The 20,070-nt window shown below is 52.9% G+C and overlaps 1 protein-coding gene and 1 long non-coding RNA gene across 12 annotated transcripts in view; one reads left to right on the top strand and one right to left on the bottom strand.

Annotated features, from left to right (window-relative positions):
• LOC123001701 (uncharacterized) overlaps nucleotides 1-6,341 on the top strand; it is a 71,024-nt gene extending 64,683 nt beyond the window's left edge. For 2 of the 11 annotated variants that reach the window (XR_008959248.1, XR_008959241.1), the window contains 4 exons: nucleotides 24-93; nucleotides 1,356-4,031; nucleotides 4,667-4,800; nucleotides 4,922-6,341. This is a non-coding gene — a long non-coding RNA (uncharacterized LOC123001701). The other 9 variants (XR_008959243.1, XR_008959240.1, XR_008959247.1 and 6 more) reach the window with 8 other exon arrangements.
• Nucleotides 1-20,070, bottom strand: part of STK10 (serine/threonine kinase 10) — a 122,795-nt gene that overhangs the window by 20,461 nt on the left and 82,264 nt on the right. Inside the window, exons 9-17 of the mRNA XM_026510969.4 lie at nucleotides 17,470-18,015; nucleotides 14,961-15,091; nucleotides 10,925-11,048; nucleotides 10,327-10,506; nucleotides 7,876-7,968; nucleotides 5,078-5,207; nucleotides 3,288-3,412; nucleotides 2,121-2,309; nucleotides 1,535-1,660 (exon numbers count right to left, since the gene is read on the bottom strand). Coding sequence (XP_026366754.2) covers nucleotides 1,535-1,660; nucleotides 2,121-2,309; nucleotides 3,288-3,412; nucleotides 5,078-5,207; nucleotides 7,876-7,968; nucleotides 10,327-10,506; nucleotides 10,925-11,048; nucleotides 14,961-15,091; nucleotides 17,470-18,015 — 1,644 coding nt within the window. The remainder of the gene's footprint in view (nucleotides 1-1,534; nucleotides 1,661-2,120; nucleotides 2,310-3,287; nucleotides 3,413-5,077; nucleotides 5,208-7,875; nucleotides 7,969-10,326; nucleotides 10,507-10,924; nucleotides 11,049-14,960; nucleotides 15,092-17,469; nucleotides 18,016-20,070) is intronic.

A 20,070-nucleotide genomic window follows, 5' to 3' on the forward strand; every position in this document is an offset into this window, starting at 1 on the left:
TGTATTGTATGTCATTTCCTCAGGAGAAATTTGTAGTAAGGATGAGGACATGGACCTGACTGAGGCACTCCCAACTTCACTGTTCTCTCTGAGGTAAGTTATCTGCCTCACAAAAGTTACTTAGAATTTCTCACAGGCAAAAGGGACAAGTCCCTGTTGATTCCTCACAGAGAATCAATCTTGTAGTTTGTAAGGAGCTTATAAAGCAAGAGGAAAATGCCTTCATCCAGATACCTCAACCCTATTGGGTTGGAAGAGCGAAACCCATTAGGGGTTTTCGTTTTGGGTTTTAAGCTCTGGCTTCTGAGAGTTTAGAAATCGGTTTAGTTAGAAACAATACTCCTAGCAGCATGGAGTACCTTTGACCTGCCAGAAGCTGGGCCCCTGGGACTTTATAAGGGTTCTCTCAGTTAATCCTCCCAGTAATTCCATGAGACAGGGATGGGAAAACAGATGCAGAAGGTGAGGGGGTTGGCTAAAATTCACACAGCGACAAATGGCAGAGTCCCTACCTGACAGGCTTCAGCGCCTGTCATGTTTTCTCCACGCCTCTCTGCCTCTCCAGAAATTGCCAAATGGGTCCCATAGCTTGAGCAATTTCCTAAAGTCAGAGGTTTGAGTCTGCCCATCCCTCAGGTATGGCAATGCCTTGCTCCACCACAAGGGGGCTCCACGTTCCAGCTCCTGGGGTGGTACCCCTCAGGCATCGGGCAAGCTCAGGAGTCAGGAATCTTGAAGAGCTCAGGATCTCCCTAGGGAAAGGGGTTGCCAAGTGGTTGGCAAAGCCAGGATGCCCTTCCCTGATCTCAGTGGGAAAGCTTTGAGCCTCTTGCCTTTAAGGATGATATTAGCTGTAGGTTTTTGTGGGTGTTCTTTATCAAGTTAAGAAAGTTCCCCTCTATTCCTAGTTTCCTAAGAGTATTATCATGAGTGAGTGTTGGGTTTTGTCAGGTGCTTTTTCTGCATCTGTTGACATGATGCGATTTTTCTTTAGCCTGTTGATGTTATGGACTACACTGACTTTTGAATGTTGAACCTGTCCGGCATAGAGCCCACTTGGAATCTTTTTACATGTTGTTGGAGTCAGTTTGCTAATATTTTGTTGAGGATTTGTGCATCTGTGTTTATGAAAGATAGTGGTTTGCTGTTTTCCTTAATAATATCTGGTTTTGGTATAAGGGTTAATTGGGACACCTTGTCCCAAGACACAGTGATGACCAAGAATTCCGGCAGCATGCCACTGCCAAGCCCCAGGCAAGGCACTTTCAGCTCGGTCGTCTCATTTACGAAGCCTCACTCCAATGCTACAGAACAGGAATTCTCACCCCCACCCCACTCCTACTCTCCGCCTGCAGGAACTGCGGCCTGGGACGTGATGGGATCTGGCCAGCATTACACAGCAGGATGGAAACCGTTCTAGCGCAGGCTGCTCTGCCGAGACTCCCTCCCTGTTTGTAGAGTCTTTAGTCCCTGCGAGCAGACTGCTTTGAGGGAAACTGAGGCAGTCCAAGAAGGGGGACAGGGAGGGCTGTACCTGCAGCTGCTGCAGCTCGCTCATGTTGCTCTCACACTGCGCCGTCATGTCCCGCATCTGATTCTCGTGTTTTTGCTGCTGCTGTAGCCGCTCCGACTTCTGCCTCTTCTCCTCTTGCTGGGAGAACTGCGACAGAGAGGGTGAGTGCCTCAGAGGGCCACAGGCCTGGCCGGGGGGCCCACCTCCACCCCGCTTGTTCTAGAAGGCCCCGTCAGAGGCACAACCCGAGTGCCCTACACCATTCAGGCTGCGCCGCCTTCTGTGCTGAGACCCAGGCTGGTGGGGACACAACATTGTGTTGTGACATGTGCTACCACACAGGCATCACAGGAGCCCAGGGCCACCGACTCCACGTCCCCGAGACACATGGGTGACACGCAAGTGGGGTTTGGTAGATGAGAGGAAGGGGTTTACCAGCAGAGGAAGCCGAACAGGCACGGTGACTGGGCTTCCTCCTCTGTCCAGCAGGGCGGGGGGCTGATGAGGGTGTGACTGGCACTCCTCCAAGACCCCGTGCTGCAGCTTACGTCTTCTAGCCCCCGACCCTGTAAGGCTCAGGCCCACCAGACCTGCACCGTCTCCCCACCTGCTTGATCTTCTCGCGCTGCTCGGAGGCGCTGCCCGCGCCGTTGATGTGGAGGCTCTTCTTGTACATGGCCATGCGCGTCTTGCCCTCGCTCCTCTGAATCTTGGGCAGCCGCGCCCGCTCCTGCTGCTGCCGCACCTTCAGCTGCTCCACCATGCGCTGGTTGTAGCGCTGCATCTGCTCCCGCTCCTGAGGGGACAGCCGGCGGGGCCGGGTCACGTGGGCTCTGGGCCCCGGGGTGCAGGGAGGGCCCGAGGCCGCCACACTCCGCTGGGAGCCCAGGACCCACGTGGCCCCGAATGCTCAGCGGAGCAAGGCTGGTAGCATTGCACTTCTGTCGATTTTTAAAGGGAGAACGGGAAATGTTACTTTTTGTGACTGTTTTGGATTTTTACCTTCTAAATGCCTTCTCGTGTGATCTGTGGCAGCATGCCATTAAAGCTAACACCTCAGAGCGAAACGTACGCTAACAGGGACGGTTCATCATTCTTGAAACATCTTATTAAAATTTTTTCCTTCACCTAACACCTATTTGTGTATCCAAACTTGGCATGGCCATCACCTCCTCCAAGGAGCCTCCCCCGACTTCCTAGCCAGCCACCCTTAGTAGAGCCGCCACAGTCCCATGCTGACTGCCATCGTCGCACGTAGATTTGGAACTGTAATTACCCGCTGACTGCACATCCATACCTCGGTTTGTCTGTCTCTGTTCCCACTAAGGGGCTCAAACCAAGGCAGACAATTACACAGAAGTAGAGGATGCTCTGGCCACACGGAGCAGGGGCCCTTGCCTGAGCTGAGGGGGTTAAGGAAGGCTTCCTGGCAGAGGTGGTGTTCGAGACTTACAAGCATTCTGAGGGAATGCATGTGAAAGAGAGAAGGGGAAAATGGAAGGATGAAGGAGGAGGGAAAAAATGAAAGACACACCCTAAGGAGTCCGTGAGGGGGCCGCCATCTGCTTCCCTGCGTGGTTTCCCCTGTCCGTGGCCCCTCCACCTGAGGCAGGACACCCCCCAAGAACCACCCTGGGCCCCACCATGGCTCATACCTGGCTCTTCTTGGGAGCACAGATCGTACTCAAGTGGCACCCTGTCACGGTGTGGCCTCACGGCCCTACCTAGCTCTTTTGGTGGCAGCCCCGGGGACCCGCCCAGCCAGGGACCTCACCTTCTCATGCTTGCGCACCAGCTCATGCCGCTGGAGAAAGTACTGGTCTTTGAGCTGCTGCTTCACCAGCTGGTGCCTCTCCTGCAGGTGATGCTCCTCCATCTCCCACAGGGCTGCCTCCCGGTCTGTGGAGGATGCGGCCTGATGAGACGCTAACGGCCAGAGCCCCACTGGGCGCGGCCCTGCCTCAGATGATAGCTCCCGGGAGAATGGTACCCCATTCTCTGGAAGTGACCGCAGTCAGAAGCCAGAGAAACCAGAGACCTAGGCTGGAGCCCAGCTCGTTCACTGTAGTTTGGGACAGGTAACAAAGCCTCTGCAGGCCTCCACTCCTGCCTCTGCCAAGCAGGTATAACCACACCACAGAGGGAGAGATGTTCTTGGGAGACATGTTTATGTTCAGTATTTCTTAATGGGCGGGTGGGAAGGGCTCATGGAGCCCCATGAGGACGACAGGACAGCCCTCTTGTCACCATTTCCTCCTTTGGAAAATGGGGACACCCTCCTTGGCCACTGCACGTCCTTTATATATACATTATTGAGACAGCAGTATCTGGTATTTTATCACTGGAAGTCTATGACCTGATCCTCTGCTCAGCCACAGGCAGGGAGCTGCTGTCAGATGAAGACCTCACGCCCTGCAAGACCCAGAGCGGGCTGTGCTCAACCCACGAAGAATGGTCTGTTATTTCACTGCATTCCTGATCTGTGAAAACCGGTAGCTGCCCCCAGGACATCGGAACAGTAAGTTGGCTTCCTGACCAAAATCAGCACCACTGTCCCACAAGTAGGGTGGTTCTTCTCGACATCATGGACAAAAAAAGAAAATGAGGGCTTTCCTGAAACATCTGTGGCTCCTCAGAACGTCAGAACACTAAGGACCCCATTTCGCTGCCCCACACCCAAGTACTTGGGTCTACACTGCTCAGCCGTGTGCACCATCCCAGCGCTGGCTGCAGCTTCTTCGTTGTGTCAGTGAAGCCACAGACAGTGCTTGTCACTGGCCCTGTGTCGCTTACTGCTTCACAACAGGCGCCACACTCACAACGGATGTTTGGCCACTTAGAGCCCACTTGCTTTGCACAGCCCCAGAAACTGCACCAAACATCTGCTAGGCATAGTGAGATAAAGCCGAGGCCATACAAAGACCCTAAGCCCTCCTGCCCTTCAGAGCTCTATCCCAGGACCCCTCTGCTGAGGGACCCCGTCCAAATGCAGAAGCCCTCCCTCCCTAGGAGTTCCTCTGCACTCCCTCTGAGAGTGGCCCACACTGGGGTCTCTGGAAGGTCCCGTGCTGGGAGGGACCCACCACACCAGAGTGGTTAAGAGCTCAGCTTCAAGAGGAGATCCGAGGTCAAGGCCCGCTCTCCCCCCACTAGCCGAGCAACCCCAGCCGAAGCACAGTCACTGCGCCAGCGTCCGTTTCCTCGTCTGCACAAACACCTTGCTGCGTTAAGGAGCCTGAGCCATGAAGACCGGCTCACGGCCCGGCAAAGCAGTCGCTCGATACCAGGTAGCTGTTATAAGGGGTTCGGTACTGTCCCCACCCCAGCACCCTGTTCACCCAGTGTACTTATTTACAATTCCTACCCGCCCTACATCGCTTGCTTGCTTTCTTCTTTCCTCAATATCAGGAATAATGTCAAATCATGTTGGTGACAGCTGGTATCTGTGCCCCAGTCCTGACTTCGGTGGGGGCTGGCCCCGTGTTTCACCCTGAGGGATGCCGTTTGGTTTCAGGATGGAGCAGAACCTCGCAGTTCTAGCAGAGCCCACTCTCTGGCACCCACCTCGAAGGAGTTCCTGCTTCCTAGTGAGACACTCGCGCTCCTTGTCACAGATCTCCCGCCTGTTGTCAGCAGTGATCTTCTTCATCGCCAGCTCCAAGTCGTCCTTCTGCTTGGCCAGGAAGTCCCGGTCCTGTGTGGGAGAGACGAGGTCGGACCTTTAGCGCTGGCTCGGCATCTCGCCCTCTACTGTTACGACAGAAGAAAAGTCATCACGAGCCGCAAAGACAACATGTGTGGGGGAAATATGAGACTTAGAGACCTCAGCCACCTGTGGCATGTGCACTTTTTGTGGACCCCGATTCAAACAAATTGTAAGAAAGAAAAAAATTAATGAGACAATTGGAAATGTACATAATGATTCAACTGCAAATAAGTAAGTAATTATTGTTAAATATTTAAAGTCTTAGGTATGTTTATAGTATTGTGGGTTTTTTTTTTAGAGATACACACGGAGACATTTACAGGTGAAATGACAGGATGTGTGGGATTTGATTCAAAATAACACCGGAGGGTGGGGGAGTAAGGGGACATGAGTTCATAATTCCTGTGTTCTGGTAATGAGGGGGTTCCTGTTGTACCTCCTTCTGCCTAGTTTAATTTGCCATAATAAAGAGTTAAAAAATTAAAATTTAAAAACCTTAGGGAACCCATAAGCAGAAACAAAAGTCCCCACGAACCCTATCACCCAGGAGTAGCAGCTGGTTTTGGTGTATCTGTACAGACATGTTCGTGTAAAAGGACTTAGAGATCTGTACACCCGTGTTCGTAACAGTATCATTCACAATAGCTACGGGATGGAAACGACTCAAGTAGCCACAGGCAGAAGAGTGCACAGACAAAATGTAGTACAGATACACGGTGGAACATTACTCAGCCCTGAAAAGGAAGGAAGTGCTTATATGGGCTGCCGCATGGGTGGCTCTCGAGGGCATGTTAAATTGAAGGAAAGCAGACACAAAAGGACAAATACCGTATGATCCCACATGTAGGTCAGACTTGTGGAGACAGAAAGTAGAATGGTGGTTGCCAGGGACTAGGGGAGGGGTATCATGGGGTGTTTTACTATTTATTCAGTAGTTTCAGTTTTGCCAGATAAAGGGTTCTGGGGATGGATGGTGGGGCTGGGCTGCTTTGCACAGCGGTGTGAATGTACTCAATGCCACTGAACTGTACGCTTAAAAATGGTTAAGATGCTAAATTTTGTTATGTCTATTTTACTGTAATTTTTAAAAATTAAAAATACCTTTCCATGTGATAATGTAAACTTCTACCAAATGAGTTCTAATGGCTGAAAGTATTTCATGGCGCAGGTGCACCCTAGCTTATTCAATACCCAGTACTTAGTAGGCCGCTTCCAGGTTGTCTCTATTTTCGATGGTGCTGCTCTTTGGATTCTGGTAGCTAACTGTTTGTAAACTCTGTGATGAGTTATCCTCAGGATTAGTCTCTAGAAACAGAAAATCCAGGCCAGCAGTGTGCACATTTCTGAGGCTCTCGATGCCACTGCCCAAATGGCCTCCTTAAGGAGCCCATCTGCTCTCCCTGTGTGGGGCTGGGGGCCGTCTCCCCCACCCTCCCCAGCCCGGAATTCTTTTTCTGATGACAGCATCAAGGGACAGGTTGTAGGACAGTATGATGGTGTCCTGGAGAGAACACGATGTCTGGAGACAGACTTGAATTTGGGGCCATGCCCCATACTGCTAACTCTGGAGAGTCACCTCCCTGAGCCTTAGTTTCTTCCTCTGCAAAGGGAAAAATGAACAGCACCTATCCCAGTAAGCCATGAATGCTAAACCAGATAATATACAAAGCATTTTTAAGTGTACATTAGGGAGCAGAGAAAGCAAAATGTACAGACTCCATAGGGGGAGAAAAATGAGCACACGGTCTGACAAGGGCTACAGAGAAGGCTGGTGTGAGGCTGGGGCAGAGGGGACCGAGTTGAGCTGGAGAGGCTGGCCAGGACCAGACCCACGGGGCCTTGAAAGCACATACGGAGGCTGGCCTTATCTTATGGACAAAGTGAGAGCCACTGAAGGTTTTGAAGACACAAGACTATGGGGGGAGGGTGACATGATCAGATTTGGAATTCAAGTTGACCGCACTGGCTGGGGGGAGGTGACATGATCAGATTTGGAATTCAAGTTGACTGCACTGGCTGGTGGGAGAGGAAACTGTAAGAGAGCAAGAGAGGAAGCAGGGAGGCGAGCTGGGAGGCTGTTGCAGCGGTCCAGGCAGAAGGTGACCATGGCTAGGGAGTCACAGAGATGCAGATAAAGTGGACAGATCCAGAGACCGTTTGGAGCTTAAAAAAAAAAAAAAATCCATGCTTTAGTAGGTGATAAAGAGTTGGAGGGAAATGGAAGTGTCAGGAATAACAAGGTTTCTGGCCTGATGGCAGGAGGGAGGACAGTGCCCCCTCAGAATCCAAGAACAGGACCAGGGCTGGGAGATTGTGGAGGCCAAGTGGGCAGGTGGGTGTACTGGGTTATCCAAGGAGATTCAGCATACAAACAACCCAAGACCAGACGGGAGGCACTAAACGGTTTGGAAGAGATGGATGTAAAGGGCTGGAGGGTCCAGAAACGGGGGAGCTCACTTGCAGCTGGAGTGAGAGCAGTCAAGGAAGGCTGCCTGGGGAAGGTGCTAGCAAGGATAGGCTGGATTTAAGCACTCAGAATGAGACATGGGTATTCCAGGGGCAAGGCAGGAGCACAGAGGGGGCACTTGATCATTCGGGGTCTCAAACCTGGGGCTCTCCAACCCCTCTGCCCCCTGACTGAGGGACAAGGACTCACGAGAAGCTGCTTCTTCTGTGTGTGCTCCTCCATCTTCTGCTTCATGCTCTCCTTCCGCTGCTGCCTGGGGAGCTTCTCCACCTCGTTCTTCACCTACACCAGAAACAGCAGAGAGTGGTGGGGTCAGGGTGCCTCCTCACCTTTCCTAGAAAGTAAGTCTTCAACCCCTGAACTTCTGGGTCAGGGAGACCGAAGAGGAGGTTCAGCTTTCTGGACACTGGCCCCCAGCCCCACTCTCCACCAAGTCCCTCTGACAGGTGGTCCCCACTGGCCTACTCCTGTCTGCTGCTGGCTCCAGTTTTGGACTTCCCAGAGCGAAGGAGTGCTGCTTTCGTTTTCTTTGTTGCCACAAAGAAATACAAACCCTAAGAAAGAGACAGGGCACCTGGGTGGCTCAGTTAGGCATCCAGCTCTTGGTTTTGGCTCAGGTCATGATCTCGGGGTCATGGGATTGAGCCCCTCATTGGGCTCCACGCTCAGCGTGGAGTCTGCTTCTCCCTCACCCTCTGCCCCCCCCCACACATGTGCACACACTTGCTCTCTGAGGTAAATAAATAAAATCTTTAAAAAAGAGACACGCAAAAAACTTAGGACTAAACAAGGCAGCATCTGACACTAAACGCAGAAAGCACTGGACAGAGCCAGGGTGGAGTGGAGGTGACAGAGGGACCAGTGACCTTGAAGAGTGAGTAATAAAAATTAGACAACATGAACAGGAGAGAAAAAGGATTACAAAGCCTAAAGCTTTAGAGACTCACAGGAAAATACCACAGGTGTAATATTCGTGTATTGGGGAGTGCCAGAAGGAAAGGAGAAAGAGACGGGCACGGAAAACGCACACCTATAATGGCCATAAACTGCGGGCTTCTGTGGCAGTGAACAGCATCTTGAGAGCAGCGCTCCTGTCTCTCTGGCTCAGTACCCCGGCGCCTAGCACAGTGCCGTACGTGTGCAGAGTCCATAAAAGAGGCGCTGAGCAGCTCTCATTTCGAGAGGAGGTAAGCGGGACTCAGGAAGGTTGCTGTCCGAAGCTCAGTGCAGTTAGTGGTCCAGAGCCAAGACTCAGAGCCAGGCCTGACTCCCAAGCCTGTGCTCCCTGCACTGGAGCTGGGGGCGTGCTCAGGACCGGCACTGTGCCCCAGCCCGTTGGCCTGGCCCTCAGCAGGAGGGCCGGGAGCAGGATAAGTAGGGCCAGTGAGGCACTCACCTCAGCCATAAAAGGGAATACCATAAACTTCAGTCATCAAGATAAATGACGTTTAAAAAATTTCCAAATTCATGCCCAAAATCATGAATATCAAATTTTAAAGACTTTATTTGACAGCACAAGCAGGGGGAGCAGCAGACAGAGGGAGAGGGAGAAGCAGACCCCCCGCAGAGCAGAGAGCCTGACACGGGGCTCGATCCAGGACCCTGGGATCATGACCTGAGCTGAAGGCAGACGCTTAACCGCCTGAGCCACCCAGGCTCCCATGAATATCAAAATTTTAAATACAGACAGGATCCAGCCCTGTATTTGCAGGACTCAGACTCATCATCTTACCCTTATCTTGGCCCCGTTGGATCCTGACTCTAAGTAGCTGACATTCTGTTCATCGTGAATATTTTGCAGTATTTTTTATTTTAAAACACTACCCTAGAATACTGTTTATCTTGATTACCAAGGTTTTTGGCGCCCCCTTAAGTTTTGTGGCCACATGTCTCACCCCAGCCCTGCCCCCCCGCAGCTGCCTGAGGCCCCCTGGATACAACAAATGTCACAGCCATACACTGCTATCTGGGAGCCAGGCTCTGCGGCCCTGCGGCCGGCAGCGCCAAAGACCACCCTTAGAGGCTGTTCGTCTGGAGACTGGGAATGGCCTAGCAAGTCTGTCCCAGCCTGCCAGTGACAGGCTCCACAGAGGGAGGTGTGGGCTGTTTTTTGGGCCCCGGATGCCCTTCCCCAGGGCAGGCTGGGAAATCTGCCTCTCTCCCTTTGTCTCAGGACCATCTACCTCTTTGCCACCTCCCCCTTCCTCTTCCAGCTGGGAAAGGAAAGAGAAGAAGGGCCACGTGGGTCCCAACTAGGGGACTGCTGTTAGGGGAGAAGGAGGGCAGGGCACAGAAGACATACTGTGTTTGCCGCCCAGCACCCGCTCCCCGCTTCTGGTGAAAGCATCTCAGATCCCCTGGGCTGCCATCCCTTCCTTTCCCCTGCTCTCTTTCAGCTGGGGTTGCTGGGCTGGGAGGACATCCAGGAAGCTGCCTGGGAGTCAAGTCAGCACAAGCCCGCAGAGCCCGAGTGGCTCCTCACGGTGCAACTGGAGCACGTAAACCAGACACCTGGACGTGAGCTCCGCAGGCATACGAGCCCCCCAGATTCCCTCTGTTGCTGAAGCGGGGCTCGGCTGTGGTTTCGATCCCTTGCAACCTAGACGCCCCACCCCCAGCCTCTGCCCGACACATACTCACCTCCTTCTTCATCAGTTTGAGCTGCTCCTGGAACCTGGCGTAGTCCCGATCCTGCTCCAGCCGGATCCGCTTGGCCTCCTCCCGGCGGCGCACGGCATGGTCCTGCTCCATCTTCTCCACTTGCTGCTTCTGCTGACGCTCCAGGTTCTCCAGCTCCGTGTCAAAGAACTTCTTCTTGGCCTGGAAGGAGCAGAAGGAGAAATTTAGCAAAATGACTTGACACCCGGGAGGAAGATGGGAAGTAAGATGGGGAGAGCCCAGAGCTTATCTTCAGACCTGGGCCTGACTCCCAGCTCGACCACCTCGTGGCCGTGTGACCTGGGACAAGTCGCCTAACTTCTGTGGTCTCTGTTTCCTCATGTGCAGAAGGGAAGCCGGACTGCCTACCGTGCAGGGCTCTTGCATGGTACTCAGCAAAGCTGTCTCCCACTGGAGACCCTCCCGAGTGACTGAGAAGCACTGGGACTTTCATGAGATTCTGTGTTCACAAGTCGAGGCCTCGTGAGATTAGGAAACCACAGGAATGGGGCTCTCTACGGCCCTTAGAGGAAACACGGAGCAAGGAGCCCTCGGGGGACCCATCCTTTCTCACACTCACGTTGATTTCTTGTTCAAAACGTTTATGCATCTGCTCCAGCTGCAGCTCGTGCTTGCTGCTCAGCTGGGTCTGGTTCCGGTGCTCCTCCTTCTGCAGCAGCCGGAGCTCCCGGAGCTCCTGGCGCCTGCGGGTGAAAGGACGTGCGTCTCAGCGATCACATAACTCATGGCTACGGACACTGGCGACTGGAGCGTGGAACGGGCAGGGGCATGACTAGAACCCGGGCTGAATTTGACGTTTATTGACAGGCAAAACATGAATGATCAATGTATAAAGAGTACTTACATAAGAAAAACAGGAGGAGCCTACTTTTAAAAAGGAACACAAAACATGAACAGACATGAAAGAAAAAGCAAAAATTTTTAAATGACCTAATATGGATATGAGGTGCAAATTTAAAATCCCATTTGCATTAAAAAGGCAAGAGCCGAGGGGCAATTGATACTTCCATAACCTGCTGGTATGGACTGGTACATTCTGGAGGACAACTGGTAGTAAGTTCGTGCCTTTTGATACAGTATTTCCATTTCTAGATATTGATTCGAAAGAAATACTCATAGATACACAACACAACTGAGTAAGGATCCATAACAAAATTATTTATAATAGTCCAAAACTGGAAATGACATACACGTCCATCGTATAGGTCTAATTAAATAAATTAAAATGTATCCACCTGATGTTAATTTTGTGTACACAGCCATGAAAAAAATCAAGTTTTAGAAAATAATTACATGGGAAAACATCTACTAAAAATGCAACAATTTTTTTAAAAAATGTAATAATTCTTTATGAACAGATATGGAATGATCTCTAAGTGAAAAAAGCAAGGTGGTGACAAGTGGGTCTATTATGTTACCCTACCCTCTGGGTGAAAAACAAAAAAAAAAGACAATTTATGTGTCTGTGTGTGTTCACTTTAATATTAACACAGAGGGGAACTAGATGCCGTGTGTGTGTGTGTGTGTGTGTGTGCGCACATGCGCGCGTTTCTTTGAATTTTGAACCATGACATAATATTACCTATTCAAAATATCAATACGATAAAAATTTGACCTAGACCACAGAGTATACCTTAATTTTGTAACACACATATTCTCAATGTGTGTATGTGTTTATGTTTACTCACACAAAAAAATAACTGCAGGATAAACTCCGAAGGGTTAACTGTGCTGCTTTCTGGGCAAATCTATTAAAGATTGATATGGATCAGGAAAGAAAATGATACAGAAAGAACGTGGGCCTCCTGACTATGAATCAGGGCTCCCTGGCAGCCCCTCAGGATTTGGGCCCATGAGGCCTGTGTTCTGTTCTTGGCCAGAGTCCATCTGCCCCCCCAAATGCTGCCCGAGAGAGGAGCCGGCACATTCTTGGGGGTCAGAGGGACCTTGTTTGAGCCTCAGCTCTGCTGACTTCCGGCCGGGGCCCCTCCGGCCGTCACTCAGTCTCGAGGCCCCTCTCCCTGCATCTGTAAAACACACAGATCATGTCCGCCGCTCAGGTTCTTTGAGGGTCAAATGCGGGGGTGCCTGTTGTGCCCCCCTGACCTGCGCAGACATGGTAACTCAGTGGTAAAACTCACCAAGTTTGTTACTAAGTGGTAGCTGCTGGGGTGATCACGAACAAGAAGAGGCAAAGGCTGCCCGGTCTCTGGGAAACTAGAGACAGCCTCCACAGCCACAGAAAGAACCTTCCGTCTGAGCCTCCGCTCTTTGGGCAGCGAGAGGGTTGACAGTGTGAACAAAGACACAGAAATCCTGACTCCAAAGAAACTAAGGCTCAGAGAACACCTGACCAAAAAACAAAAGAATACAAAAGAAGGTGGGCAGCTAGGTTCAAACACTACCTCCCTGCCCCACCTGGGTTCTCACAGGGGAAGGCAGGCCAAGAGACAGCTGATGTCTTAAGGAAGGAAGCGCTGGCACCAGCAATTTTAGGGAAAAGGAGAAAGAACTCTGACCTAGAAGCGTCAATCTGGGAGAGTGAACATCTGGTCACACGGTTCAAAAGCCTGTGTGTGACCCAATTCTCTGGAAATCCTAGCATCCATGAAGGCCGGGGGGTGGAGTGGGGGGGGCGACAGCCGGCCGGGGAACAACGAGAGCCTTCCACGCCCCTGCGCAGCGTGGCAGCCGAGCCAGGTATACAGACCACTCGGCCCCCTCCGGACCAGGATAGAGGCCCTCGACCTCTACGAAGTCTCACCTTTCAAACCTGAGTCACACACAGCTCTTCTGCTTAGCAAAAGGGTGGGGGCCTCAGCCAGGGCCAGAGGGCATCGATTCTAGATGGGGTATGGTGGACCTGCAGTTTCAAGCCGGGAACCTGAACTGCCCGGACAGGAGATGAGGGTGGAAAGGAAACTCAGCCATTGAGGTCTGAAGCTTAGGAGAACAGGTCACCTCCCAGGTGACCAGGAAAATGGAAGGTGGTATCAGCCTCCAAGAACAACCATCCTCCCCCCCTCTGTCACGAGCCCCCCAGCCCCCATGATGAGGACGCTGTGTGTGTGTGTGTGTGTGTGTGTGTGTGTGTGTGTGTGTACACGTGTACATGCATTCATGCAGAAATGCAGACACCCCTGATGAAAAGTCAGCCTCTCATTTCTGTGGTCGCTAGAGGGGAAAGGGCCCCAGAGCATCCAAAACTGCTGCTGTTTGGCTTTGGAATGCTTGTGCTTTTTTAAAAAGATAAATGTGTTCAATGTTCTAGAAATGTTCTCCAAACTAATAATGAATTTATCCTGCAAAGGCCTGGCTCCAAGGCAGCTCTGTGGCTCCAAGGCCTCCTTGACTGCTAAGCCCCTCACCCCCAGCAGCCCCAGGAAGCTTCCAGTCCAGTGGAAGCCTGGTCAAATCCTCACACAGAGAGGTCTAGTTAGAATCGCAGCTCTCCCTTCTCACCTGGGTGACCCAAGGCAAGTAACTGACCTGCCAAGAAACACTGTTTCCTCATTTACAAAATGGGGGAAATAGGGTCTCCCTGAGGAGGGCTATTAGGGGGCCTGAGCACCTCCAAAGTGCAAAGGCAGCTCTCAGGAGACAGCTTTGCCTCACACTCTCCTCCCTTCACCAGTCTCACTGGTTTTGCCTCCAATATGTATGTTGAACTGACCCCTTCTTCCCTCTTCCCGGCTACTGCCCCAGCCCAAGCCTGCAGCCCGACTGTGCTGGACAGGGTCTCCCTGTCACCCGGCATCAGTGTCGCCCCCTACAGCCCACACTCCTGCAGCTGCCAGAGCCATCTTTCAAAAGGGACATGACAGCCAGTCACTCACCAGCTACTTGACTCTGGCTGTACCTAGGATAAAATCCACGCTCCACCCTGGCCCACAGGCCTCCGTGACCTCTGCCCTCACACTCACACTCACAGCCCTATCCTCTCAGCTTTCTCAACAAGCCCGGCAGTCACTCCTCAGGCGTTAGCTTTGCAGCTCCCTCCGTGCTCCCCCGGCAGTCCCACTCAGGGTCTCCCGCACACACAGCAGCCTCTCCCCCCCCCCAACCCAGGGGCTAGCATATCACCCGTTACCTCCTTCACAGCTTGTGCCACAACTGGGGCTTACTCTGTGTATCATATCATGGGGTGTGAGCTCTGCAACGGCGACAGCCTCAACTATCTGGATCACTACCGTGTCCCCCAACCTGGTAGATGAGCAAGTACATGGGTAGATGGATCGATGGGTGGGTGGGTGAGTAGACAGATGGGTGGGTGGGTGGGTGGGTGAGTAGACGGATGGGTGGGTGGATGAGAGGGTGGGTGAGTAGACGGATGGGTGAGTAGACGGATGGGTGGGTCGGTGGGTGGGTGGGTAAACAGTTGGGTATATGGATGGGCAGGCAGGTGAGTAAATAGACGGACGTGCAGATGAATGGATGGGTGGACTGGGGAGTGCAGGAGCAAAACCAGTTGCCTTTTGTGTCCTTGATCCCTCACTTCATGCTGTAGACAGTCCTCTAGCCAAAGGAACCTACAAACCTCCCTTCTCAGCACGCCCCCGCCCGGTACCGCCGTCAGCGGTCCACCGCAGGCTTGCCTGAGAAACCGCATCTCCTCATCCTTCTTCTCGTCCTCGCTGATGATCTTGGAGGTGGTGATGCTCACCTCTACGCCGTCCACCACAAACCTGCGTGTCCTCTTGAGGGTTTTATTGTGCAGCCTGGAGTCCTGGCAGGGTAGGATCATTAGGCAAAGCTGAGGATTTCAGCTAAGAATCTGTGGGTGACATAGGGGTGTGGCCCACAGCCTTCTTGGCCCCACGGCCCCGACATCCAGGTAGGACACGGCCGTCCATCATCCCCCTCTTGCCTCAAGCTTCCCAGCTTGGGGCCCTGAGTGTCTGAGCTTACTCCTTGTCCTCGCCCGATCCTGGCCTGCACACACTGCCCCGCGGCCTCACGCCTGGCTGCCAGCACCCTCACACACAGGACGTGGCACCAGAAAGAACCAGGTTCTAACCCTCCCTCTACCACGTACTGGCTCTGTGACCCTGAGCAAGTCCCTCGTCCTGTCCGAGCCTCAGCTCCTAAAGTCGCCAGAGGAAGAGAACCGCAGTGCTTACCTCCCAGGGCGGTTACCGAGCCACCGTGAGAGATGCGTGCGGGACGCAGCACAGGCCCGGCTCACGGCGACTGTTCCGTTCTTGGTATCTAGAGCTGACGGTTATGACTGCAGACCACCGTCTCTCACCCACAGGGAAAATCCCAAGAGCCCGGACAACTGAAGCTCCTTACGGACTTGGAAGCCAACCCCGAGCTGACCTGAACGCCACGGGAGGCCACACCCGTCTGGAGCCCCCATGAAATCATTCATAATCTTCGTCTTTTCCCATGAATAACCACGCATTTCAGACGCAAGTGCTCAGAGGGCTGCCGGGACTCCTCGGGGTGTTCAAATACCCTTTGAAAATGGGTCCTGATTCAGCTGAGAGCCTGTGGGCCTGCACTGCAGTCGTCATGGCACCTCCCCCGTCTGACCTCGACGGGCTGCCGAGGCCCCTGTGGCGGAGCCCAGCCCTGCGTTCCCAACCCTGCCCCAAGGGCCTTCTAGCCCGAAAACAGAGGGCGGCCGGGCGGCGGGCTGCAGTCAGTCTCCGTCCCCCCCAGCGTGCTCTGAAGCCCCACCCGGGCTCAGCCGGACAGGGGCCAGCCCTTGCTCGCTGAGGGCTCGGCTCCCCCCGAGGCTTCCAGGGGCTCCGGACACCACGGGCACGGAGCAGCCACACGCACCTCTCACGTCCTACCCGGCTCTCCCAGCCTAGGGCCCCACCCGAGACTTGACGGCGAGAGACGGGGAGCGGCGGGGAAGAAGGGAGCCGGGGGCTGCAGCCCTCACACTAGGACTAGTCCTGGTCACGGTCACGGGGCCTCCTGCCTGCCACCCCCCGCCCCCGCCCCGAGGTAACAGGCTCCTCATCTCCCTGCGGGGTGCTGACGCCGCCCACGGACTCTTATCAGAACAGCCGTGTTCCCTGACTCACTGCCAGGCAGCCAGCAAAGGAATGTTCTCAACACCCTTGAGAACAGGCAGGGGAGACCCTGCTCTGGCCTTTATTTTTTAATAATTACTTTTTTTTTTTTCTTTTTGCTTAGTGTTTTTTTAAGTAGGGAAGGGACAGACTATCTGTCTTAAGGCCGATGAGGGGCCCCGATGCTGCCCGTACCTAGGGCCGCCGTCTGGCTTCTCCTGGTGACATGTTAGAACTGTGCTTCCCTGCTCTCCCTGAAGCTAACTGCTGGGCTGGCTCGCTGCTTTTCCTTCTTTCACTTCCCTTCATTGAGCAAATATTTTGGCGTCTCTACTGTGTGGTTTCCACCAAGGAAACAATGGGAGAAAAAACCAAAATGATACAGCATCTTCCCTAAAACCAGCCTTGGTTGGGGATGACCCTCAGTGTGGCCTGGTCAAGTGGCCAAGAGTGAGTTCAAGAACATCCTGAGATCTATCCGTGTGGGCAGAGGAGGGGTCCGCCCTTCCTGACGAGGCAGCCAGGCTTCCCCCGGGAAAGCAGAATGGCATGTGGGGTTCAGAGCACAAAGTCTGGGGGTCTGACCAGCTCTCCACTCCCCACCTAAGCCTCCATTTGCTCATCTGTACCTCGAGACGATGAAGAAGCCTGTGTTTTCTTTCAAGCACTTCGCAGCATTGGCCTCCATGCTCAGCCCTCAAGCTCAGCGGCTACTGTGGTCCGCAGTGTTACCCACCTCTGCAAAGGCCACTGAGCCCCAACAGGGCCTTGAGCCCACTCCCTATAACTGACCCCCAAATAAGAGAACTTCACTCCTAGACTTCTCTCTCTCGAACTTCACCAAACCCAATTTAAATGGATACACACATCGAAATTTAAAAACTGAGTCAACTGCCTGGCATGACCAAATCCCAGACTGATATCAGATATTCTGGAGATTACCGTATGAATTGAGCTCCAAGCTCTTTAAAAAAGAGCAAGCCTCATGAACCACTTAAAATGGAAGGCAGCCTCTACATGCTTTCAAAAACCAACACCAGGCGGCAGTTTCTACCTGCGGTAGAAGAGGTGGCATTACCTTGATGGACAGAGAGCCTGTTTCTCTGTTCAGGGACAGGTCAGCTGAGAGGGAGGTGTTGTAGTCCACGCTCTCGGAGGTGGAGAGGCTGCCGCAGTCTGAGTCCCTCTTGGATGGGCCCGGGGCTGCCTGGGTGGGGAGCTCCAGGCTGCCGTTGGCTAACTTCTCGGCACCCAAGGTCTCCAGGGCACTGCTGTTGGGACGGCTCTGGCTTGCTTTTTGGGACCTGTTGGCTGCAGGACTGAGGTCCCCGCCCTGGTCAGCGACTTGCTTCTCCTCAGATACCTGAATTCTGGCATCCATTGACACTGGCCGGGACTTCCGGGAGGGTGCTGGCACCGCCAGGCCATTCTCATTTCCAGGAGCCACATCTGGGGGGTTGGTGGTTTGGAGGGATCTGTCCCCAGAGGGCTGGCTGGGCCCATTCACATTGTCCTGAGGCTGGCTTGGTGGCAGTGGGGTGAAAGATGGTTCTTTGAGAAGCTTGTCGGTATTGAGATTCAGTTGACTCACCTCAGAAGAGTCTCGAGTATGGTCCCCCACAGGCTAGGAAGCAAAAAGAATCAAAGCCGGGCTATTTTATGTCTAAGACAAGAGTCAAAGATGCAGAAGGGTCGAAAGTCAGACACTCACAAGGTGAAGTAGGCCAGGGCCAAGGAAGAATGTAGTTATCCCTCTCCAGTGAGCCACAGTCCTCACTACTCCCTGCTGTCTAACCAACAATAGAATTACTACTTCTTTTGTGTTAACTCTTTTGTGTAACTCTGTTACTCCTCCTGTCAGCAGAGGCAACTGTGGCCAGCTGGACAGCTCGTGCCCTGTCTAAAGGTGGCAGTGGCTACTCTGCTCCAGCTAATTGTGACATGTGAGACACACTTTTCCAATTTTTTAAGACAAGCGAGAATCTGGATTTTAACCTGACACCGCCTGATTTTTAGATGGCAACTAATTCAAGTTTTGTGTTTATTTTTTTTTAATTGCATAAAAACCAAACCAAAACTATACAGGAGCTAGATTCAGTCTATCAGCCACTAAGTTTTTAAAGTTTTGTTTTGTTTTGTTTCTTAGAGCTTTGGGGGAGTGGTAAGGACTAGAAACACTGCTATTGTGAAACAGAACGCCCATTTCTGTGGATGAAATATAAACGCCCAGTGAATGAATACAGTAAGCACCCACTCAGCCACCTTCCGTGTCAGGAGTGGAACAGGCCTGCCTCAGAGACCCCCCCATGTCTGCCCCTCCCCTTGACATAATGGTTGTCCTGACATTGAACTCAAAGTGTTACAGGTTTGCTTGTTTTCAAATTTGATATTAATGGAATCACGCCGTAGCATTCCCTTGGGTCCTAATGGCCGCTAGTTTTATCCTTGGATACGGATGCTTCCAGAAGCAACTCTAGTCCACCTCCTTATTCAACACCCTTAGAATGATGCTTCAGAAATTCAGATCTGATCTCATCACCCCCACACCAATGCCCAGCCCTTGCCTGAAACCCTCATTAGCCCCCACTGCCCTCACGACAAGCATCAGCCTCCAGGAGCCCGTGGAGAAGCAGGCTGGTGTGACTACGTTCCACCTCCCTTCCTAACCTTGCTGTCTGCTGCCTCCTCCTGGACCCAGGCCACCGCTGGAGCCAGGCTGCCTCCTGGAGCCAGGCCACTCACCCAGCATGGTTTGCCTACACCTGGCCTCGCAGCCTATCAGCTCATTCGGCCACGTCACTCCTCGGACCTCACTTTGCCCATCTCTAAAATGGAGCCCTGGTTGTCCTGTGAGAGTTGCAGTGCCCAGCACCGAGCCAGGGCTCCGTAAAAGGCTACGGCTGCTGTCCTGATTCCACTCCTCCTCCTCGGTGCTTCCCTTCTTCACTGTGGGAAGGAGTCAGGCCAGCCTTCGGCTTCTCCCAGGATTCTGTTAAACTCGAGACAGCGCTATACTGTCCATTCCCTGGCAGACGAGTCCAGTCCCTGCCTCACTCGCTCCACGGCACCATCTGGCCAGCACGTTTCCCTCCTGGAAGAGGCCCTTCCCAAGTGGCTTAAACCAGGGATCCGAAAGCGGCAGCTCAGGACAGAATCCAGCCCACAGACATGTTTTGCTTGGCTCAAATGTTTTTAAAAATTTAAATTAGCTTTAATTTAAATTTAAATTCTGCCAAGTGCTGAAGCTGCTGATGGGTTACAAATGTGCCAAGCCATGGGTCCCCTGGGCACTCGGGGCAGCCAGACAGGCTCTGGGGTGCCCAGAGCCCCTCGGCCTATTGCCTCTGGTCACGTGCAGCCTTTATCTGCATTTACCCCACAGGGTGCTAAAAACGTTTTCTTGCTGCATGTGAGCCACAACAGGAAAAAGGCAGGGAAGCAATGAGTCAGCTACCAACTTTTAAAAATTGGAAGAACCCATGTGAAAATCTAGATTACTGCTCTTTCCTGAAAACTTCCAGAATCTGGCCAACACATCCCCGCTGCCTCACCCTGGCCCATGTGCTGACTTACGTAACCTGTGGCGTGGGGGGCTATAATCTCTAAGCTGGGGAAAAACAGGAATCCTTCCTGTGCCCCCCCAGATCCTCTCCTATACCAGCCAAGGCCTGCCGGGATC

Source organism: Ursus arctos, unplaced genomic scaffold (assembly GCF_023065955.2).
Source record: "Ursus arctos isolate Adak ecotype North America unplaced genomic scaffold, UrsArc2.0 scaffold_15, whole genome shotgun sequence".
In the NCBI taxonomy this organism is placed as follows: domain Eukaryota; kingdom Metazoa; phylum Chordata; class Mammalia; order Carnivora; family Ursidae; genus Ursus; species Ursus arctos.